Genomic DNA, 25,222 nt, shown 5'->3' with positions numbered 1-25,222 from the left:
TATGAGTTTATCATATGTCATTAGTTGATAAAGGAATATAATTCACAGAGTTTATGTTCACTTCATTACAATTGGGCGTACTGGGTTGTATCACAGTAAAACAGTTTGAAAAATAATTCTTTAGGGTACACTGAGGGGACAGGCAAGGCAGTTCTTCAGACTGCTTTGGTGTTTTGTATCATTTTGACAATCAGATCTGCTGATCTGAGTGTTTTCTGCTGCGCAGCAATCAAGCAACTTACTCTCATGACTTTTACTCACCAGAGGAAGTTGACTTGCCAGAAATTGCATAGACTATGTTAACCTTTAGGATATGAATGCAGTGTAGATAGGTGTTTGATGAGCTTGCAATATAAATCTTGTTTCATGTTACAAAAAATTTCCTTTTCCAGGGTGTACAGCATTTACACAAGCATCAGTTGGTTCACATGGACATCAAACCTGAAAATATATTTTTTGGATTTGATGGGCTCTGTAAATTAGGAGACTTTGGGCTAGTTATCGATATGTCACAGGTAATGTGAAAGAATTTTACTGTATATTTTGAAGGCATATATTGAAGTACAGAAAACTTCTTTTATTAAATATATGTAATATAAATGCTGATTATCAGCCAGTTTGCTTGTATAATAGTGCATGAATATCATGAAGGGTTATAGAGGGGTTTTCAGCTGTAAGCTCTGATGGGGTTGAATTGTTTTGCTGTAAACGAGAATTGTTTTGCAATTTAATTCTTTATCCTTTTGTATTTTAGAATTTTCAGGTTTTATGCTTAAAAATACTCACCAGTATCAATTTACTGTATATTGATATTAATTGGGAATTCAGTCAGTAACCTGGAAGCTCCTATCAGGAATAACTAAGCATGTTTATACATTTTTTCATTGAAAAAATTAAGTTTCTCATACTGTTGGTTAATGTATGGTAGATGAATTCTGTTGTAGAAATACTGTGGTACACTTGTCTAGGTATTAAACCTATATAATAGTTAAATGCCTGGATCATTGTTCTAAAGTGATTTCAACTGTAGATTATATGGATTTTTAGATGAAAAAATTTTTTATTCCTTGTCATCAGCCAGTTTGTCTAGTCTAGTCTAGTAAATAATAGTTATGTTTGGGCAAAAAGGGAAGCCTGTAGAATACTGGACTTGTCACATTTTGAACTCTGTCCATTCTTGATTACTACAGTATTCCTAAATTTTTCATCAGTATGGGTAGACCCAACTTCACTACAGGCTGTATGTTGAAGTCAGCTGGGTTTACCAACATCACTTTCAAACATGTTTAGGGGTTGTTGGTTGTAGGGAGTGAACTGGAATAGAAAAGGGGTTGGAAATTTTTTAATTATCCATTATTGTAGAGTCGTTAGTTGTTTTAGCCTGAAAACTATGTGATACTCAAGTAAATTAAAAAATTTGCCAGGTTCACTGTGTCCTTTTTTGTCCTTCATTTAATACTGTTAAAGGACTGTCATGATGGGATTTGAAATTAGTTTTGAAATTGGTTTGATCTAGTTATTTGCCAGATTAGTGACTAAGCCTTTTTGCAAGTTGTTAATATGTAAGAAGTCTTACTACCCAGACATCATCAATATCTATTATTATATAAAAAAATGAAAATTGAAAAGATACCAGGGTGTTTATTTAGTTCAAAGGTTACAAACATCTTACATAAACCATATTGGTAGACAACTGACAAAGTGCTAGTCCCTGCTACAATATCTGCCCCAAGGTATTAGTAAATAAATCCTAAATATCTTAGTTCTAAAAACCATTTGGTTGATTAGACCATGCTCCTCCAGTTGTCCAGAGAAATCAACTCCAGTCCCAGTAATTATCCCTTGTCAGTAATCAAGGCAAAGGAAAAGGGCAGTTGGAGAGATTGGAAGGGAGGAATAAAGAGAGGGAAAATTCCTTAAACATGGTAATGCGGTAGTGATCAGAGTTTACAGTTTGAAGAATTTGGAATATGAAGTAGAGAATAATAATGGAAAATAGGGGAAGAAACACACTAGCCCTTATTTAAACCAAAAAGCATGTATGTTTCTAAGGCCAGATGAGACTGCTCCACAAAGGACAGAACATAAGACCTTGTTTGTTGGGATCAAGGGAAAATTTGGAGCATAAGCTTGTCTTAATTCAGAAAGGTACCAGGTTCTAGACAGAGTTGAAGCCTCCGATGGAAAAAGATATACATTGTATAGAGAGTAATTTTGCAGCTGCATCATTGTTTCAAACTGACAGGGTGATGGATCCCATCAATGATATCAGTTTGGGATTTTTTATATTGTCAGACTGGGGGAGGTTGTTTTTTATGTTAGTGTCCGTTAGGACTCCAAGAAGTTCTGCTTTGTCTTGGTAGGGGATGTGTTTCAGATCAAGGTAATGTATGTTATTTTGGACTGGCCACCACTCCACAGGCATTTACCAGGGTTCTAGCTCCAAGGGCAGTCTTGGCATACTAGAAAAGATAGGACTAGACATCTGGTTAGTGATGGTAGTCAGTCTTGGTTGTTGTCACTGTAAACTATGATGACCTTTTCATGCCCACAGGTTTTGTCAGGAAAGCCAGTTACCAAAAATATGTTAGAACGTTTCGGTGGTTTATGGCAGGGGTTCCATCTGTGGTGGCACGCAGTAAGCCAAAAATTGCTGTAACCTGGAGCATCATAATTATAATGGGAATAGCACTTACTGTGCTGAAAAATTGAGGTTAACAGCGCCAAGTCCAGACGATGTAACTGAACCTGACTTAACCTGTGGATTGCCTGTAGTTTCTTGTGTTTGACATGTAATTGTTTGTTAAAGACTCGTTATTGCTGATATTCTTCCCCAGATCTTTCTCATCATGAAGGATAAACCAGAGAATTGACATGGCATCTATCAGTTCGCAACACTTACATTTAATAGCTGTTTTAGGTTGTGTATGGAGTGATGGGATTTTAGTGAATAATTTTTTTTTTTTTTTTTTTTTTTTTTTTTTTTTTACTTGATAGTATCCCATCAATCACATGTGCCCTTACTTTCAGCAATTCTAACAGCATTTAATAGGAAAGCCTGTCACGTCCCGAGCATTTATAGGAAATCCTATCACCTCCCAGCATTTATTAGGAAATCCTGTCACTCCCCATTAAAAAACTTATCCCTTGGAAAGTGTTTTACAAACTCTTGGACATATGAATCCAACACATTTGGTAACAAGAAATATTATAATGGTTAAATCTGATTAGAAATAGAGTCTGAGGTTGAGCATTTTACCTTATCTCTAATAATTCTTTTACTCATTTTAGAGAGAGAGGGAAGAAATAGAAGGTGATCCGAAGTATCTGGCTCCAGAGATTCTAGATCTAGATTTTGGACCACCAGCTGACATTTTTAGTTTGGGCATGACCATTCTGGAATTGGCCACAGACCTTGATCTTCCAAAACATGGTGATGCTTGGCAAAAACTGAGACAGGGAGAAATGCCACCTGCTGCTGCATGTAAGTTGTTACTATTTTTGCACGTTTCGCTGTTACAATTTGTGAGTGTATTTGTGGCAAGTGTAGAAGTTAATAATTGATTGGTTAATGCTGTGTCCATAGAGATGTGAAAATTATTCAGTGCTTTTGTGTAATCATTTTGCCTTCATGAAACTTTGTATAGATAGATTTTTTATAAGTAATAATGTTAGTAATGTGTTAATGGATTTCAGATCTGGGTCATCCCTTTGGGTCAGGACAATTTCATATCCTTTCAGTTTTTCTAGATTCATTCTAGATGTACATTGTTTACTCTCATTTCGCTTTAGTTTTGATAATTTGTGCAGTGCTATTATTTCTCTATGAATATGAAATTAACCTTAATGTTATCTCGTGTATAACCATACTTTTAGTTCTTAATTTGTTAGCCCTTGTCTGGACTATAGTAGAGATCATTGTTTTCATTTTACCAAGTATATGTGCTTTGGTATCGTAAAGTAAATAACATGTGATCTCATTGTTGATGTCGTAGTTTCTCAGCACAGAAAATGCTCTAGGTCTATTATATTATTAATTACTTTGACAAGACAAATGAGAAAAAGAGGCCTGACTCCATTTTGTTTAGTCGGAAGCTGAGGGTGCAGGCTTCGAGGTCCTTGTGTTTTAACATTAAAGCAGTAGGCGTATAGTAGCCCCTCAGCTGCCATCTTCTAACCCCTCCCACTTCAAGAGACGTAGGTAAAATTGGTCCATTATGTACACAAAATTAAAATTGTTAAGGGAAAGTGAAGGATTTGTGTGATCTCTTCCTCTATCCCAAATCAGAGCGAGCTACTGCCCATTTACTCCCTCTCTTGACTGGATTACTGTTTGCCTACCCTTAGATATGTGGCTATCTCTATTTAAAAAAAAAATAATAATTATGGTTTACAAAATTATTGATACATTGCATGTGGTGTAAGTCAGCCTCCTAAATTCTGAGATGCAATTCAGTTTTAGGCCTTTATCACTGGATAAGTTGACTACCAAAATTAGAGCAAGAATCTGGTGTAAAATGCAGAAAAGCTAGTGTTCATTAATTATGTCAAAACATTGTAGTTTTTATTTGGTTTGGTAATTGTTTTACATGAACTTAAACTTAAATATAGATATCCTTATAAACATTTCTGTGTTAGCTTTTCCCCTTCATGTGGTTAGATGTGTAAAATTACTTCACCCATTTATTCTGTTGGTGCTCCCGCTGTCTGGATTACATCAGGTCTAGCTCTTCAGTCATCCCTTTCTCCAAATTCTCTTGCTTTTCTGACTAACTACTCATCATCCTTTGTCATCACGTCTAAACATTTCAGGCTATGAGATCCCAATCTCTTGATCCCGCATCTCTCCACCAGTTCCATGCTTGTAATAAAACCTTTCCATAATACTCAGGCCATGAATCATAAACTTCTAGTATAAGTATTATATTGTAAATGGAAAACTGGTCATTGAGTTGTAAGTACAATAATATAGGGAGATTTAAAGAATCTTAGTAGTCATGTTTAAATGTAAGCAAATTCTTTACCAGACAGAGTAAAAGACTAACTTTAAAACAGAATTCTCTGACCTCATTAATGGCACTAGTTTTATTATGCTTTAATACCCGAATTTTACCATTACTGTAGCCCCAAAATTTATCTTACTGTCATTGATTTCTAACAAAATCTATTAAAATTAAATATATTTTTCATGGTACAAGTTCTTATTGTAATTAAGCTTTTAACAGTGCTATTATATATTAAAAAAAAAAACTTTTAAATATTTTAATCTACAGAGAAAAATATTAATACTATTACAAATACCACAGGTAATCAAGAAAACAATTCCTGAACTCTTACTGGCATGTACAGATTTTATAATGAAAAAAATTTTCCAATATCTTTATGTGCTTTACAATATTTATCAGACATTCATGATACAAGAAAAAGTTTAGAAGTTAGAAACAGAAATAATAGGAAGTCTACAATTTGCACAGTGGCAAGCAATCATTATTATTAAATGATATGTAAGGTTACATTTAGAGAAGAAAAATTAGAATAGATTATAAGAATAGCTGAATCAAAAAGGAAAATATATCAGGGATTATGACCCTCCCACCTTTAAATGACCGAAATCTTTAGAGTTTGACACGAGACATTCAGTCTCTCATGCGGCACTTTCGTTAGGCTCAACAAAAACCTTCCCCATTAGATGCATCTGCTACACTTAGTAACTTCACATTTTAGTAAAGAGCATTGCAGTAAAAGTGGGGAAATGATGGGACCACAAGAGAAATTAGGTGCATGGTGTATGGCTCTTGTTTGTAGAAGTAGGTAAATATTACTGTCATTGTTAGTGTTAGTGTTATGGTACTGTAGTTGTAATGCCAGATAAATTACTGTCAGTCACAATGAACTCATAGTGGTTTTCTTGTCCTCTTTCAGGCTTGTCCAGCGAGCTGCAGTTTGTACTGAAGGGGCTGCTTAATCCCAACCCAAAGGAAAGGTTGACTGCAGAACAATCACTTGCCTTGCCTTGTATCAGTCGTTGTACTTTCTTCAAAAGATTTAGAGATTGTTGTAGGAAAATCAGTAATCTAGTTAATCTATAATATTATTTAGTTTAAAACTGTAATTAACTTTTCTTTACTGTACTTCACAAAGGAATGGGCAACACTTGTCCTTTCCTTTGAACAGGAAATATCTATGCTGGAAGAGGCTACCCATTAGTTCTGTGCCACTGTAGGCAAAGTTTCTGATTCCCATAGGAAACTCCACCTCAACTGTAACTTCTACCAGTATCCTTTCTCATGGTGTTCACATGGACATACCTGCTTTTTTTTTTCCTGGACAATTCATCTCCTTAAAGCCAAAGATATCACACATCTCCCCACATGCCGTGGCTTTTGTAATTTTATTGCTGTAGTCATTGCAGCATATGTCTCATATGATGGTCAGTCTTCATTTCAATAATAAATTTATCCACATCGATTGTAACAATGGTATAATAGTAACAAAAAGAGCAAAATTAATGACGTATGCTCACTTCAACTATTGGTATACGACTCGTTAGCCAGTGGTTCGTGTACGCTGGTCAGTGGCAGGGATTGGTGGCATTTCACCGTGGTTACTTGCAACAGACACTCATGTGCTTGACATAGGTTATAATGAATGGAAACCTTTGGGAAACCAAATCCCCACCACACACGGACTCCACTGAGTGACTCGTGTACTCATGGCCTAAGGATGGTAGAGATCTCCATATTGAGCTTGAAGGCTAACAAAGACTTCATGAGCCTGTCCCTGGACAGGAATAGAATTACGACCTGTGGCCAGCAATTCTTTGAAATAAAATTATGTACTGAACAACTGTCAATTGTGGATACATCAGAAGTGTAACAATATTCTTACACTTACAAAACTTTGCAAACATGACGGCATGCTCACAGCTAGCTAATAAAAAACAGTAGTCCCATGGAAAGATATCTTTTGCCTAGAGTTCTGCTATTATAAACAAGTCGTGGTGTATAGACAGGAGTTACAGTGGAGACAGGCGTCTTTGTTAATGATTGGATTCAACAAGGGTGGTAGTTTTTAATGGGACAGGAGCTCTATTGTGTATTTATAGACCTAGAGAAAGCTTATGATAGATTCCCAAGAGAATTGATGCTTTGGTGTTTAAGGAAAAGGAAAGTCCCAGAAAAGTTGGTTAGGCTGGTCGAGATGTTATATAAGAGAACAAGCACAAAAGTGATAACAGCTTTTGGGGAAACAGAAAACTTTGAAGTTAGTGTTGGATTACACCTGGGATCAGCATTAAGCCCATTTTTGTTTGTGCTGGTCATGGACATGTTTAATGAAGAGATCAGGAACAAAGATCTGTGGGAGTTGTACGGCCATGTGATCTGGTGATTACTGCTGAAAATGAGGAGGACTTACAGAGAAGGGTTGGAGAGTAGCAGGAGTCTTTAGAGAGGGGTGGCTTAAAGGTGAATGAATAAAACAGAGGTTTTGCTGAGCAGTAAGGAAGATACAGACAGAATGGTAATACAAGAAAGCGGCGGCTCGATTATAAGACAGACAGAAAAGTTTAAATAGGATCTACTTTAAGCCAAGAGGCAGGGTGAGGCTGAAGTTGACAGTAGGATAAAAGCTGCATGGGGGTAGAGAGGTAGCTGGAGTGGTATGTGGATGATCCAACAGCTAAAAGTCAAGATATATAACTCAGTGATAAGACCAGTGTTAATGTATAGAGCAAAAACATGGGCTCTTAAGAAGAAAAGAGGAAGTAAAGCTTCAGAAAACAGAGAAGAATCCTGGGATGGATTATGGGAATATTGCTGCTTGAGAGATTGGAAAATGATGAAATAAGAAGGGCAGGCTTAGTAAAGATTACAGAGGTGGATTAAGGAAGACGAGTCCATGACTGAGAATGGTATGTGCGGATGTGGTTTGAGGGGGTGGGATGTAACGGGCGGGGAGTGTGGTGAAGCAAGGGCTTGGGGGGGAACCTGTTCAGAGGAAGAAGAAACGAGAAGGCTGGAGAACAGTTAGATTGGGCGAGATATAGTGAAAGAAGATATGAAGAGAAAAGGTTTGATGGAGGATGATGACCTTGATAGAAAGCAGTGGAGAAGGCGGTTAATCATGCAACCGGACCCCATTAATGTGGGGATAAAGGGTGGGAATGAAGAAGAAGAGTATACTGTGGTCAGTTTTGGCCAAATTGGGCACAATGTTGGAGACTGACTAGCCTACAATTTAAATTCTGGAGTTTCATGCATATCAAAAATGTTTGATTTTGTTTATCCTTGACCAAACTTTAAAAGGCAACCTAAACGTTTGGCGAGGATGTGAAGTCAGAGTCAACATTTATCACTCTCACCTTCCAGCTCTCCATTCCAGGCTTAAAGTTTTCCTACTACTGGTGGAAACTGTGAACCAGCTGCTGTCTGGCTCTGTTGGATATTATTGGCCTTTCATAACTAGAGATGGTTTGAGACAACTGTAGCATGCTTGATAAGAAAAAACCCTCCAGATTAGATGAGCGGAATTGAAGAGTACCTGGTCTTTCTTCAGAGATTTCTTTAGCATTCAATTCTTTGATTCTGAGATAACACTGGTTCAGGCTGCATTGTTTGAGATTCAATTCCTGGCCACAGGTTAAACCTACAAGTGACGGAGTAATCCTTCTCTGCATGATTGCAGTATTATATTGCAATTATTGAAATGTGTGTAATTTTACAATAATAATTTTAATATACTACCCTGTACTTATGCATTATGGCACAAATTGTAGTTACTGTATAACAATACAATAATCTTTCATCATTTTCCCTTCTTTTTCCATTTTGTCAGCATCTACAATATAGTGATATGAGTATAAAAAATATTTTATTGTTTTTAAAATTATAACTTAGTACCCAATGGTGGACTTCTAAAATTGAAAATGACTCTGCAGTTGTTTATTTGTTGACAGGTAGCGCAATTTTGTTTTTCCTTTTGTTAGTATAGTGAATACTGTATATTCTTTTAATATTTTATTGTTCCACATACTGCATTTTAAAGGGGTATTTATGCATGGCCCATCATACATGGCCAAGAATGAGAACCCGTTGAAGGATAAGTGCCTATTCTTCTGCAGGAACTCAATTTTGAAATTTGGATAGTTTGCTTAGTGCATTTGTGGAGTCTTGTCATCTCCAAACAGTTCCATCATATTTGATTATTACTGTTTCCTTAGCATCTCTCTTAGCTGACTTATTTTTGCTTTGGAGCCTCCTTGGGTTTTATAGTATGCTGCCTCTGTCCACAAGGGTTTCTGCTAGATTTAGAAAGATGTGACTGCCAATTTTATGGAATTTTATGCATTTTGAATATTGTATATGCTAAAATATTGTGGCTAAGTGGATTTGAACTCTATGTTTAGTGGGGTACTGTGAATACATATTTTTTGTACATGAACTTCCCTGCCAGATATATACTTAGCTTACGTCTCTGACGTCAGCTAAGTATATATCTGCCAGTAAGTATGTACAAAACTCTATTGTATACTAACAATATCATATTTTATGATTTTCTTAAGATTTCTTGTAGACTTGGAGTAGATGCCATATTTGTTACCTTTTAAACTGAACTGTGTAATTCTTGTTTTGCTACATTTTTTAAATAATTAGATTCAACTTATTGTTACAGGTAATGAAGGCCAGATTAGTGATGATGCAGACTTGGTTGTACATTTCTGTAATGCTTATGTTCCTTACACGTCCCTTCTTAAGTGTCTGCCAGAGAACTAGCTCTGGTAGCTTGCCTGATAATTCAAAGATAACAGAGTCAGATTTTGCAAGTGGTTATTCAGATGGTAAGTACATTTGTAGCATAAATTTTTCTGTTAATAGTTAATTATGTAGTAGCTCACTTGTAGGTTCTGTGGTTACCTTGTTCCATTTTTGTAAAACATCAGTAAAGTTTGTAATTTCTGAATAAGTGAATTGCTGTACTAAAATTTTATTTTAATTCTGATGACATCACATAATCAATACATAAATGCTCTATTATATTACCATTAGTGGTAAGAAACTCTAAGCTTTTCAGTTATTGTGCTCATTAAACTTTTTTCAAGTAGTATCAAGGCTTGTAAATGAATTTGTGTGAAAATAAACAAAAAATGCCACAAAAGACACGTTTATATTAATATTATTTGAGATGAATCTTACCTACTGTTAAATTAGCTATATCTCCCCGCCAATTAGGTGAGTCGGCATTCAAAAAAAAAACAAAAAAAAAAAACAAAAAAAAAAAAAAAAAAAATTGAATGGCTGCCCGGATGACTGTCTAGTTTACCTGTTCTCCACCAGGTGTGTTTCGAATGTTTTAGCTCTTGTCAGAATTCTCCTTGCCGCCATTGCAGCTAGGCGATTGTTGATATTCTATGAAGTTTGGCTGTTTTAACACCTGTTTACATTATTGTAATTTCATTTTCCTAGGATATCTTCCACCGGAAGTAAAACCAATAGCATCAGGCTATGTAGGAATGTTTTGGTGTAACCAGGATGGTGAAATTGAAAGTTGATCAACATTCCTTTGTACTAGCAGGGGTACAGGGTGTGATTTTGGAACTACTAGATGTGAAGAATGTTCTGAAAAAATTTAGGCCTGAATATGTCAGATATAGACTAGGCATTTTAGTAGGCTAGTATTGACTTCCATTGTAGCTCCACCTTCTGCTCCCCATTCAGTTCAGGAAAAGCGTAACGAGAAGTTAGAACATCGACCTATTTTTAGTTCTAATACAGTGTGCGCTCATTTTCGTGTTCCCTGTTAGAAGTAAGGTGTTGGTGCCCTCGTCTGTACATAGCCTGAGCATAGGACTGCCCTGCGACAGTTGGAAACGTCTGCTGCCAGGGAACCGGGTTGGTTCTCGGGACGATGGGATTCTGTGCCCTCCAATACCTACTTCGCCCTTTTCATGGTCTGAATCTCGTTTAAAGCGTTCTCCAAAGGACCGTTAAAGAGTTCACATAAGGACCGTTTCGGTAAGCGTTAATGCTCGCTCTGTAGGCGCATTCTGACGTCTTCAACACCTAGTTTGAGGTGTTAGCATGCATAGACTTAATAATATATGATATAGGTGTAGACATTTTATTGAGATGATAATGTATCTAGCGAGTTTTACACGTTTAGATATGTCGACTCGGTCGACTGTTTATCTCTCATGTTTTGGCTATTCTAAATTCTTGTATGCTAGCATGTTCCCTTTTCTTCGTAGTGCTTGTTTTTGTTCTTTGCGTGCTTCCTCTTCGGCTATCGGTAAATCTCTTGTTACTGCCTCGATTAATGTTTCTCTTTCAAGTCTACACTCTGTAGTATGTAAAGTTCTCACCGAGTTAGATATTCTAGCTTCAGAGATTTCTAACTTAGTTTCATATAGGAATGCTTTCAAGTATGTACGATCGCTTTTGGATGAGGCAGGAGCCTTGTTGTAACTCCTCTTCCACCGCCTCTCACTTTTGGCGCCTCGTTCTCTCTCTCTCCCTCTGTCGACTCGTGCGGACTGCGGACCGGGGTTCCCAGACATACGATAATTATCGGTACTCGTACTGATAATTTGACCCTCTGTACGATAAATGATTATTAATCAAATTCAATAATTTGAAGAGATTTGGTACGATAATTTGGTCTGATACATCTGGAAAGTCGGAACCCTGCTGTGGACATTGTCGACTCGTGTGAACGCAGTTGACTCGTGCCGAGTGTGAACTTGGCCGAGTCCCGAGCAGCCTAAACTTTCTTGCTCTCATTGAGTCGTGGTGGATTCGTTACAGCACTTAGCTGCTGTCACCTCTTATTGACAAGTGTCGCCTTTTGTTGCCAAGGGTTGCAGAGAAAGAGCAATCCTTTAAGCTCTTTGTTTACCTCCAGTCGGCAACTGTCTCCTTCCGTCGCACCCGATGACGAAGAAGGGATTTGAATGGAATTGGGAGGAACTCGTTTGTGGGCCGGTCGGCATTTGTTGCCACACTACGCCTTGCTGAGGCCACATAGAGAATATATCTTAATTGTCTTAGCGTATTTTGGCGCGCACTAAATATTGGAGAAGAGAACCAATGCTTTCTCCAATTTGAGAGCATTTCGTAACTTTTCTCGTTCTCGGACACAATCTCCCTTTGTGTCTGCCTTGACTTGTCTTGTCTTTCAAAGTTGCGGAGAGCCGAAGGCTGCCTTTTGCTGTACAAGACTTATTGGTCCTTTAACCGTCTGTAATAGGAGGTTCACTTTCTTTCTCTTTCCTGTGGGGACATGAACTCGAGACTGACAGACATGCTGATGGATTTTCAGTCTAACTTGAGTTATCTTTTATTTACATTGTCTTGTCTCTGCGACTTCTTAGAGAGGTGGAGACGCCAACCCACCCGGGGGAGGGGGAGTTTTTAGCGAGGAAACTAGTAACTCATTTCTGATGCTGCAGGGTAATGTCCTCATGCTTATACTCACTCTGTTTGGAAGAAGTGAGAATGCTTTCGCTTCCTGTCTGATTATGCAGCTCGGGATTATCTATTGGTAGTCTTATTTTATACCTTTCGGGGATAAGTGCAGATTCAGGTTCTGGGATATGGACAGTTGCAACCTCCTAACATGCATGGAGAGAGTTGGGACCAGTATGTTATATGGTGGAAACGGTGAAAGCAAGTTGTGATTCTTTTTGTTTGTCCACTGGTTTATTCTCCCTCTTATAGCTTCCCTTGTCTTCAGCAGAGATCTCTCATAAGTCTTTTAGTAGGAGATTGTATATAGAGGGAATGATGGTCCAAGGGTAATTCTTTAGGAAGATGCCATAAGTAATTGGAGATATTCTTTAATATTTGGAGACTGAATAACAGTAATGTCTGCCCATATACTTGTTGGTTTTCTAGCTGTGTTTTTAGTGCTTACAAAGAATGGTCAGACTTGTGGTACACATACAGAATGTATTCATTCCACTTACCATACTTCCAGTCATTCAAGTTCCTTCAATAGGTTTTTACTAGAAGGTATTGCTGTTCTGTGCACTTTGTTTGGGTTAGTGTGCAGCCCTATATAAGTTATGTGTAGGGAAACTTTTTTTTGCCCATTGGTAGATGGTGTCGACTTTAGGAGCAAGACACATCTACTGAATCAGTTTTTTCAGTTAGCCCACTCTGTCAACAGTATTCCAAAGGCCAAGGACCTGTTGCTTCTTCTGGCCCAATTTCTATGCACTACATTGTTAATTCTTTATATCCCCATTCTTATCTAGTGATGTGGGGATGATATTTAATTATGCATGCTTGTCGGTCAAGATGAATAGGCATGTGCTGCTTGAAGATTTTAAACCAGAAAGAAACTTCCTATATGGTAAGGGCTTTTCCTCATTAGGAAACATGGCCTTCCGTATTTTCAGATAATCATGCTCAATTAATATACCTAAATTTGTAACTATTTGTATTTTTCATAACTAACAAACCTGAGGTCTTAACATTAGGATTTACTAGTGCCAAGCTGGAAACCGGTAGAATTAAAATTACACTTGTGAGATCCAGGGACTATTGGCCATCTATACCAGGTCACGGGCATGTATACCCAGAATGTCCACGGCTACCTGTGTGACCCACCAGTTATATTTCTAACCCAGTTTAGACTGCTGAGGGGTGGTTCGAGGTGGGCCTTTACCTGTTAAGACCTCAGGTTTTGTTAGTTATGAAAAATAACAATTAGTTACAAATTTGGTATTTGTTCATATACGGAACAAACCTTCGGTCTTAACATTAGGATAGACTTATGGAGGGAGGTAAGTCTCTACAACTGACTGGGAGTTTGCCACCTTATCCATTTTCGAATATATAGGGAGGAAATTCTAAGAGAATGGACAATGAACCTAGAACCAAAGATATAAGCGGATCTATTGGTTTTCCCCCACTGGGTGTAGATACCATTCTATTGTTTACTCTTGTCCCTTGCAACTGGATCCACCTTCACCCCTCTTTTCCCTATTATCCAGAGGGGTGTGTTGCTACTGAAAAGTATATCATAACCTAAGATAGCTTCACAGTATGGCTGACCACCTCACCTGCATCTAGTCCGTTCCAGCACATGACGGTACTCTCCTTCATATTGCCCGAAGTTAAAGGGAGTGAAGAAAGTAGTAAAGAAAAAAGACCAGTCATCCCATTCATTCTACTTTCATACCTTCATCTTAGGCTAGATGCAAACTGACCCGAGGGGGCACTGGATGAGCTATCACCTTGTTGGGCCGCCACCACTGGACCCAAGGAAAAAGTGTCCAAGGATCTATGGGCAATGTCTTTCAAATAAAATGAGGTGAAAGTTGTTTGGCGTTTCCACACACCAGCTTTCAGAATTCTATCCACAGACATGTTCTTCTTAAATGCCAGAGAAGCAGTCAAGCCCCTGATGTCATGAGCTCTAGCTCCCACCTGGCTATCTGACCCTCTGTCTTCTGCGCCATATAAGCATCTTTGATCATCTCCCCCTTAGCCAAAACGATATTGTATTCCTGGACACTTCCTTCTTGTTCCGTCCTGTACTTACGAACAACCTCCGGCACCGCCGGCCTGAGATGCTTGTTTCTCCTTAAGTACTCCCTTAGTGCCCTGACGGGGCACAGGAGTCATCTCATCTTTGTCATTGTCTACAAAGTCTGCCAAGGAAGGTATGGTAAAGGAGTCGAATCTGCCGTCTACTATTGTTTGGGTTTTGGGTCTTGGCCACGAATTCTGGGACAAACTCAAATACCATTGACCTCCAACCTCTCGAGTGCTTTATGAGATATGACAGGCCATGTAGCTCCCCCACCCTTTTGGTTGAAGCCAGGGCCAATAAGAAGACTGTCTTCAGGATCAGGCTCCTATCCTTGGACTGCCTTAGTGGTTCGTAGGGGGGTTTTGTCAGACTACTCAGTACCTTGGTCAGATCCCAATCTGGGGCTTTTAGCTCCTTTGGTGGGCATGACTGTTCAAAGCTCCTCATCAGCATGGCCAACTCCCATGAAGACGAAATGTCCACTCCTTTCATTCGTAAGACTGAGGCTAGAGCCGCCCTGTACCCCTTCACTGCGCATACAGACATATGCTTTTCTGTTCTGAGATATATCAGAAAGTCTGCTACTGCTGAATAGTGGTACCGAGTAGAGATAAGTTCCTCTACGACACCAATCACAGTATGCTGACCACTTTCCTTGGTATACTGTCGCAGATGATTTTCTGATATTTCCTGCCATCTGAATTGCTGCTTTCTGCGAAAACCCTCTCGCTCGGAGGAGATACTTGACAGTCTCCACCCGTGAAGCGATAGGGACTTCACCGACTGGTGGTACCTCTCCATGTGCGGCTGACACAGTAGGTTGCTCCATGGGGGTAACTCTCTCGGCACATCTACTAGGAGTTCCAGTAGGTCTGGAAACGCCACTCTGCTTTCGGCCATAACGGGGCTACCAGGGTCATCTTGAGGTTCTGAGACCGCATTACCCTGTTCAGACCTGACGGATTAGACAAAATGGAGGAAATGCGTACACGTCCAGATTGTCCCAGGGGTGTTGTAGCGCATCTTCTGCTACTGCCTCTGCGTCTGGGACTACTGAACAATACACTTCCAACTTTTGTTGTACCTGGTTGCGAATATGGTCTATGATCGGTCCTTGCCACAACATGAGCATCCTGTCCACTACCTGTTGGTGCAGGACCACTCCGTTCCCAGAATCTGATCCCTGCGGCTCAACTTGTCGGCCACTATGTTTCTTTTTCCCGGAATATATCTGGCCCTGATTGTCTACCAGGTTCTCTATAGCCCACTGGTGAAGTTGAACTGTCATCACATGTAACTGCCGAGAAACTAGGCCTCCTTGCTTGTTTATATAAGCTACTACTGTGGTGTTGTCTGACATCAATACCACTGAGTGTCCCTTTACTCTCTCCCTGAATTCCTGTAGAGCTAGAAACGCTGCTTTTAACTCCAGCACGTTTATATGGAGTTCTCTGTACTTGCAACTCCATTTTTGCTGACACCATCAACTCCTCCATATGGGCTCCCCACCGCCTTCTAGTGACGCATCCCGAGAACAGCAAGAGTTCTGGAGAGGATTGTTGAAAGGGGACACCCACTGTCAGATTGTCGTCGTTCACCCACCACAGCAAGTCTTTCCTCACTTCTGCCGACAAGGGAATTTGCTCGTATGGGTGATCTACTATTGGTGACCAAAACTCCTTCATCCTCCATTGTAGGGACCGAAGGTGTAGCTTTCCTTGTGGTACTAGCTTCTCCAGGGAGGTTAGGATTTCCCAGCACCACCTGCCACTGTCTTGTTGGCTGTGTCTGTTTTCCCAGAAAGGCATTCACCACCTGTTTGCATTTCTCTATTCTTTGGTCTGTCGGGAATACTTTGGCTGTTTTGTCTATAACCATTCCCAGATACTCCAAACGTTGACTTGGATCCAACTGCGACTTTTCCTGATTTACCACAATACCTAGGCTGGGACAAAGCTGCAGGAGGGTCGCCCTGTCCTTGAGCAATTTCTCCCTGGACTTTGCTATCACAGCCAATCGTCCAGATATCTTATTAGCCTGATCCCCTGAGCATGCGCCCACGTCGACACGAGAGTGAACACTCTGAAAAACTTGAGGAGACGTTGTCAATCCGAAGCACAGGACCTTGAATTCGAAAGCTTTCCCTGCAAGACTGAAGCGGAGAAATTTCCTTGAAGACTGATGGACTGGTATCTGAAAGTATGCGTCCTTTAGATCGACTGTCAGCATAAAGTCTCCGATCCTGACTGCTTGTAGAACCGTTTTTGGAGTTTATATCTTGAAACTGGTTTTCCTTATAAACAGATTCAGCGTTGACAGGTCTATTACTGTCCTCCACTCCCCGTTGGCTTTGGGTACCAGGAAAATCCTGCTGTAGAAAGCTTTTGACGGACAGCATACTTGTTGCACAGCTCCTTTTTCCATCATCTTCTTCACTTCGTCCTGAAGAATAATGGCCTTCTGAGATTTGTGGGCATAAGCGACGTGGGGTAATGGCTGATCTGTCAGGGGCGGGGTTACCTCGAACGGATCAAATACCCGATCCTGAGAACATCCACCACCCATCTGCTCTGCCCCTAGTTCCTGCCACACCTTCCAGTGATTTGCCAGGCAACCCCCCACTGGTGTGGCCGAGTGATGAGAGGCGCCCATCCTATCTTCTTGAGCCTCTCCCTCTTCCCCTATTGCCCCTTCCTCTGTTTGTTTTCTATTTGTGAAAGGGCCGATGAGTTAGCCTCTTTGGGGAAGAGGGTCTTGTGACTATTAGGGATGTTATGTCTCACTGTCTTCTTTCGAGACATTTGCTGCTGTCTTCCCTCCAAAGGAGTAGCTTGACTGTTAGACGTTTTCCTAACTGCCTGTTGCACCAACCTATCGTTAGTGTCCATCCTTCTTCTATCTATCACCTCTTCCAGTATGACCTCATTGGCAACAGCAGTTGCGACTCCAAGATATCCCCATTCCTCATTGCTAACAGGGAATCCAAATCCACATTGCGGCTTAGTCTAGCCAACGCTGCATCTCTCCGCTCATTAGCAGGATATTTGCCCAACATTGGCACTTAACGTTTGTCAGGTACGCAATCGCCTTGGAACCTGACTGTAGTAATCTAATGAACAATGGTTCATCCACTACTTTTTCTTGTAACTTCCGAGGATGCAATCTTCGCCACTGCTGTTGACCAAAGGTCTAACCAAGAAGCAGCCTGAAAGACAGAAGAAGCTGTTGCTTCTAACGTAGCAGCCTCTTGGTACGTCATCGAAGGGCACTCCATTTTAACCTGATCCAAGGTTAATCCAGGCCTTAATCTTACAACATTAGGATTCACTTGTCTAGACAGCAAAGGGACCTTCGGTGTCGTATAATATTTCCTTTGCTTTATCATTGGAGGGAAATAAATTTAAATGATCTATTATATCTTAAGGAATTATCCCTTCCTGCAATCTTTTGTTTACGTGTTGCAAGACCGACTCCGCATGACTCGAACAAGGCATTCATACGGACACCTTGGTATCCCTTTTTAATCCAAATGCCATGTCAATTCCAGGCGGAAGCATACTGGCCGGTGTTTCTGTCTTCTCCGCCGAAAGGTTATTGAATTGAACGAATCAAATTAATCACCTCTGCATACGAGGCCAGAAACTCTTGGGTTTTCCTCCTTCCTCCGTCTCTTAATGTACCATTCTCCGTCACAAGGGATGTTGTCTCGCCCCTATCTTCTGACAGACGGCCGGAATTCCACGGCCGCCTGCCCCTACGCCGCGGTCTCTTTGATCTTTGCTGGCCGCTGTTGGCTCGATCCCGGATAGTCAAGCAGGGGGGGAACGAAAGTGCCTCACTCTTTCTCTGCTCACAGATCTAGAGCGAGAATCTCGTCTAGATCTCCAAGATGAAGGCTCCCTTAAGACAGATATAACTTCGTCTCTATTAGTATTGGCATTGTTTATGAGCGTCGGAGAACTCGGCCTCGACCTTTCATCCAGACGGACACTGCTTCCACGAACGTATCCGCCGAGGTTGCCAACTCCCTATTTTTCGTACTTTTAATAGGAGCCTTATCGTCCTTTGTACGTATTTTGAACGGCCTTTTACGGGCGAAACTGGACCTGCATTCTATCCTCTGCTGCACCTTTCGCCGCCAACGTCGATTTTACCAGCGGTAATCGTAGTTTTTTGCGATCCGAACTGGCAACTCCGCATCGGCCGCTAGTCCGTCAGCCGTCGCCTCTCTCGCTTGTTCGGATTCTTGCGAACGGCTTCGTCTGCTAACCTTGTGCTTAATAGCCACTGACTTCCCGACCTTCCTGCTGACTTGGATATGACAGTCTTGGTCCGAAGATGAGGAAGAAATGATTCTTCTTCTCTTAGCCCGAGGATCCGCCAGGAACTCCCGAATCCTCCTCCAACGCTTGACTGGAGCTCGCCGTGACGTTATTGGACTTAGCGATGACGCCAAACTAGAGGAAGAAGACGAAGAAGGCGAATCACACTTTCTTTTTGTCTCTCTTATTCATTCTCTTCTCTATATCCTGTAATTTCTGCATTACAGTTTGCATTGACGGGTCAGAAGGCGTATTAGCGTCTGGGAGCAGCGAAATAGGCCGAGAAGCAGTCTGTGACGTCATCACGCCCCCCCCCCCCCTGCCATATCGGTGTGTGACATATGTTGTGAACGTCATCCCTCTCGTAGGGAGAGACTGAGAGGTTTCTGCTGGCAACCGCACGTTTGCTGCCAAATTAGCTCCCACGTTCTGCATCGCTGTAAACACTGAGTTTGATGGCGTAGCCCGCGGCATTAATTCCCATAAATTGCAAGCCCGGGGGATGATGAACATTCAGCGATGCTTGGAACCCAAGTGACGCCATATAATGCGCAAGCAGACCATCCAAGGTTTGGTACGCCTGGTAGGCTTAGCGCTGACCACATACCATCCAACCTATGCGCTTGAGGAGCAGGAGCCTTGAACAAAGATGGCGGATCTCCCCCTCTACTTGCTGGGAACAAAGGAGAGTGCATATTATTTATAAAATTACCCAAGGCCCCTCCTGACCGTTTCCGATAACTGAACCGCTAGGAAAAACCGGAAGGGTATTGCAGACAAATCAAAAGCAGGTGGAGAAACATATGGAGCAGCCTGGTTTATTACCGATGCAAAAGAAGCCGGTAAGGTTGGTCATCCAAAGATGGCGTCACCACCTTCCTTTTATATTGGCTTTTCTCATAGAACTTCTTCCACTGTTCCACCGACCAACCGCGACAAACAGAACATGGATTAGTAATCGTACATACATTTTCCCTGCACCTACTACACGTTGGATGAGGATCCGTCGACACCGAAGTTAGGAACCTAGAACATGGAAAGCCACTGATTTCCTGGGCATTTCCTTTGTCCTCTTCGAAACGGTAGACGATCCCGATGTTGAGGCAAAATTCTCCATCATACCACTTATACACTCTTCCCTCACACTGAGCACACTCGGAGAAAGAAAAGGTAATAAGAAATGAAAAATGAAATGGATAAAGAACGGGCAAACTGAAAAACCGGCTTTAAATCAGATAGACAGTAACACGTCTTATCTTAAAGGCGGTAGGAAAATAACTGGTGGGTCACAGGTAGCCGTGGGCATTCTGGGTATACATGCCCCGTGACCTGGTATAGATGCCAATAGTCCCTGGATCTCACAAGTGTAATTTTAATTCTACCGGTTTCCAGCTTGGTGCTAGTAAATCCTAATGTTAAAGACCGAAGGTTTGTTCTGTATACGAACAAATACGGTTTCAGCGTAAGAATTACGACTTACAAATAACTTTCATGAAATTTGTAAGTAATCCAGAACCAACTTTGGCTCCAGGACTGTAGGAGGGACACTTTAACCAGGAATCGTCCATTTGGTTCTTAAACCTAAGTCCAAGTTTTGGTCTTTTTCCTTTTGGCATGCATCATAGAATGGTCAACTACACCTGGTAAAACTTTAGATGTCAGGGCAGTTGAAAGATAGGATGCTTAGCAGGTTTATTCCCGGTCAGAAACAAAGTCTGTGGGAAGTTTGCTGCTTTGAGTGAAATGAAACAACATCTTGGTTTGATCATCCATTCTGTGGAAGTGACAGTTTTTTAGCATTTGGGGATTCAGGAAGAACAACTGCCTACAAGGGCCCTGACATCCGTAAGTTTAGCACTTTGTGTGGATTTAAGGAACACTCGTTTAGCTTCCTAGCATGTAGATGAACAGGGACAGCCGAATGATTAATACTACTTTGTTGGCCCTCAGGCTTGAGCAGTGGATGTTTCCCTAAATTTTGCCTAATTCAGACTCATAGGCCTACCCCTTGTATCTACTCTGAATTCTATTGAGCAATTTCATGTTCAAGAATTGCTTAGTCCTCCTGTTGAGCCCATGTAGCCTCAGGGCAATACTTTTCAGAGTTTCCAATGCTCTTGGTAGATGTCTCATTCTTCCTTTGAGAAGAAATCAACGCAGTCATCCGGGCAGCCACTCTAGTTGTTTTTTTTCTTTTTTCTTTTTGAAGGCCGACTCGCCTAATGGGCAGGGAGATATAGCTAATTTAACAGTAGTTAATTATCCAAATAATAAATTCTACTATGAAAATTTATATTATATCTCAACTTTGCCTTAACTTTAGATTTTCACCTTAAGTTGGAGACAGATTGCTTATATTTTTAGGTGTCATAAAATTAGATAGACGTATGCCGAAATCATCGAAACTCGGGGACTGCATATACAGAGTATTTTTTTTTTTTTTTTTTTTTTTTTTTTTTTGATTTTTTTTTTTTTTTTTTTTTTTTTTTTTTTTTTTTTTTTTTTTTAAGCGTGCTTTTAAGTTTTATCATAAAAGATATTTTTATACTAACTAATAAGTACATTTTTTAGTCAGGTACTATAAAGTTGAGGGTGTTATGTCACAGTGTACTATATGTAATGGCTCTACTAATGTTATTTCATGACTTGATCATTTTTATCAAAGCATATGGAAATGTGGTTGTGAAATGTTTAGTATAAGTAAATTTTAACATTGTTTCTTTCAGTATTTGGAGCCATTGATATTGCGACACCTGTTAAATATAGTAATCAGTCATAAACTAGATAATAGAACCATCACTATACATCTCTCTTACAAGGGATGTGTTTGCTCAGTTGTTAATGTGGTGTTGGATATATCAAACAGCTTCTAACTGTTTTATGTGCAGAGATTTTCTCATGGGGGTGTCTTTGCTCATGATCTTCTTGTGGCCAATTTAGTCTGTATGCTGCAGTATACTGTAGATTCTTTTTGGTCGTGGTGACAAATATCCTTACTCCCCAAATGAAATGTGGCATTACCGGTAAGCTTGGTCAAGTTTCAGGATTTCATTCCTTACTGTGAAAAGTTTTAAGTTCCCACCGTCAGGGTTATGTATCTCCATTTGGCCCTTTCAAAAAAGTTAATACAGACTTCCTTCCTTTGTAAGTAGTAACTGAGCATAAGTTTGTCTCTTGATAAGTACAAAAAATTAAGAATTTTAGTTACTGTAGAAAATAAGACTGTAGAAAATAAGTCTTGTGTATTCATGGATGGACCGTTCATTTTAAATGTCACCTCTTCAACACAAAATAACAGAGGTTGACATATGTATTGCTGGGTCCACATATGCAGTGGGAATATTAATTGTGGAGAATTACAAGAACTTTTCATTCAGGTTGTACCTACTCAACTAACTAGTCATGTCATAATTCATTATTATAATAGTTAATTTAAATTTAAAGGATTAAAAATGTATTAAATTCAATTTGGTTTTTTGTCATTTAAAACTTTTCCAGGCAATGTTTATGATCATTCTAGTCAGACTACTACTTTTTTGCAACTTTTGAATGCTCCAGTGGTGTTGCCAGTACTTCAGCCAGGTTTTTAGCTTAATTACCCTTCTGCCTTGTTTTAGGGATTTTTTCATTGATGGTAGGGGTAGTTGTATGGCAAGGCAGTGATTAGCGAGCGTATTGCTTTTCTAGGTTCTGGCTCACAAAATACCATGGCATCTTTCTAAACTAAAGGTTCCATTTTGCTCACAGTTATTTTGAAAACCATGGAATACACTTTTTGTTTCAGAAAATTGCATAAAATAAATTAGAATTTAAAGGTACTTGGTTTATATTTTACATGAGGGTAGAAAAAAATTATTTCCTTTCTTTCAGATGAGGGCTTAGATGATCACAGCCTTGCTCATCCCTTGAGTGACATATCTACTTCAAGCAGTGAAGTAAATCACTATCATGGGCACCCTTTTGGAAATTCTACCCCAATTGGCCACCATTTCAAACTGCGCAATGAAGCCATCAGAACATCTCCCATAATTAGAAATAGGTATGTTATTAGATGGCATTAATTGGCATGAAATAATTGCTCCAGTTATGATGTTTCTTACATGATGCTGTTTTCAGTTGCTATGCTGTCATATCAGTTACTATTATCACAGCTCTAACTGTATAGAAGCAATGTTAATGAATGGTATTTTACATATTGCAGCTTTAATTCAAGTCCAAGAGTGGCTGACACACCGTCATTTCTTAGGCGACGAGGATTTCATCAAACTGAAAAGCACTTTGATTTAAAAAATGACAGTGGAAGTATTGCCTCGTCATTCAGTGATTCTCCCAGTCCTAAAAGGGAGGCAGTCGTTGATGAGGATCCTTTCCCACCCATGAATTTAACTTCAAGAAACTTGATAGATTTGTTCAATGCAGCAGAATCTGATGAAGACTGAATAGCTTGCATAGTGATCTCTCATATGCTAGTTAGTGAAATAGTTTACAAAGTAGTTAAACAAAAGTCTAGACCAATTTTGGAGCACAATGTGTGTAAAGTCTTGTACATGTAATAGTTTTGAATATGCAGCGTGTAGTTGCCATGAACTTTGGCTTGTTAATATTTCTTACATGAAAGTCATGGGTATTAAAGTTATGAAAAATGTTTGTTTTACATTTGTTGTACAAAACATTTTCATCATACATTTTAAGTAGAGTATTTTATACTAAATTGGCTAACAATGGAAGTAATTTTTTGTTTATAAATCAGTTGCAGTGCATTTAGTGGCTGAAATTCTTAATGATTATATTGGTATTGATATACAATACATTGTACTTTTCTACCTAAGTTTACTTTGATTGGTATTAATATACAATCCAGTGTACTTTTCTACCTAAGTTTACCAAAAAAATGCCATGTTCCTCAGTACGTGTCTTGATAATTGATTATTTTGTGTATAATTAGTGTTTAACTGTATATAGCAGCACAATACATAAGTTACTTGTCATTCATTCTTGAGATTTTTACATTCATCATTATATAAAATGAGCTTTTCAGCTTTGCATGATTTATATCTGAAATGAAACTGCAAAGCAAATTTCTCTCTCTCTCTCTCTCCGATCTGTTAATAATAGTAAAAGTTATTATACAATTAGAATATTTTTGACAGTTTAACTAGATGCCAAACTTTAGCATCACAACTCAAAGGGTAAGCACTTTTAAAGAGAAATTGCAATTTTTTTTTTCCACTTCCATTATAATATGGGTGAAGCTACTTCTGGAACTAATGCTTTAGTACTTGGGTAACAGTAAAAATTTGTGCAATACATGAAAGCAATACACAAGGAATTGTCAAGTCATAAGTAATTTTTAAAATATTAGTTTGCTACAAGAAAACTTCAATTGCAGGACATGTGCCCCCCCCCCCCCCCCCCCCCCCCCCCCCCCTTTTTTTTTTTTTTTTTTAAGATAAAATATACTGGTGATTTTCTGTTTTCAGTATGTGGCTATATATTTATACAGTACCTCATCAACTTCCATGTAAAATGGTGGGTTTGCAATGAAAATTAAAAATTACTTTGGTTTGAACATTTTATGACATGCAGAAATATTTAGTCTTTTTCTTTGGTCAAAACTACTACAAGAAGATGACTGTGATTGTACAGGAATATATTTGACTGTGATTTGTATTGGCTATATCTATGGTGGTAATTAATTTATTCTTGTCAGTTAAATAGATAGTTTTAGGATTCTTTGACCAAGTGTTAGGTAACCTAGTTTCTCTGCAGTAAATGCTTTTCCAAGGTTAAACACGTAACCATAGATTTGCAGCTTTTAGGGATGCAGTAAGTACTACATTTTAAGTTAACAGAATTTTTATAGAGTAGCATCAAAATTACTGTACATGGAAGTAACAATCTAATTAAATCAGGAGCTGAATAAATGGCTCTGTTTTATGTACAGGAGCTGATAACTTTTTTTTTTTTCTTCTTTTTTTAAAGTGTAAGGAATACCGTATCTTTCCTTTTTCATTCCTCTTTTCCTAGGAAAGTGTAAAACCATGGGTTTGGTTAGATTAATAATAATAAATTGGGAATAGGACCCTAATAGTAATTACGTAGTCAATGTGCTCAGTGTATTTAAACAAAAGTTAATTTTTTAAATACTTACTGGAAATCTATTTTTGTAACCATTTAAATTTGTTAGTGGTACATGGTGTCAAAAAAATCTTCACGGTTTAGCCATATGTTAAGACTGGCTCATTTGTTAAAATTTTATTTTCACACTGTTGTATTGTTGTGAAGCCTTTGCTTATCAAGTACCCATTTCCACTATAAAAATTTTATTTAGTCAGTAATTATAAGATGTAAATTGCCTCTGATTT

The 25,222-nt window shown here is 39.3% G+C and overlaps 1 protein-coding gene across 1 annotated transcript in view; it reads left to right on the top strand.

Annotated features, from left to right (window-relative positions):
* The window catches only part of LOC135211972 (membrane-associated tyrosine- and threonine-specific cdc2-inhibitory kinase-like), a 41,201-nt gene extending 16,919 nt beyond the window's left edge, over positions 1-24,282 (top strand). Inside the window, 7 exon segments of the mRNA XM_064245231.1 lie at positions 393-515; positions 3,292-3,484; positions 5,923-6,054; positions 8,391-8,404; positions 9,673-9,838; positions 22,728-22,896; positions 23,059-24,282. Of these exon segments, the coding sequence (XP_064101301.1) occupies positions 393-515; positions 3,292-3,484; positions 5,923-6,054; positions 8,391-8,404; positions 9,673-9,838; positions 22,728-22,896; positions 23,059-23,296 (1,035 nt within the window). The 3' untranslated portion in view covers positions 23,297-24,282.
* Positions 24,283-25,222: the final 940 nt, after the last annotated feature.

This window comes from Macrobrachium nipponense, chromosome 40 (genome assembly GCF_015104395.2).
Source record: "Macrobrachium nipponense isolate FS-2020 chromosome 40, ASM1510439v2, whole genome shotgun sequence".
Lineage (NCBI taxonomy): Eukaryota > Metazoa > Arthropoda > Malacostraca > Decapoda > Palaemonidae > Macrobrachium > Macrobrachium nipponense.
Note: the sequence above shows the minus strand (reverse complement) of the source record. Positions and strands in the feature narration are given on the sequence as shown.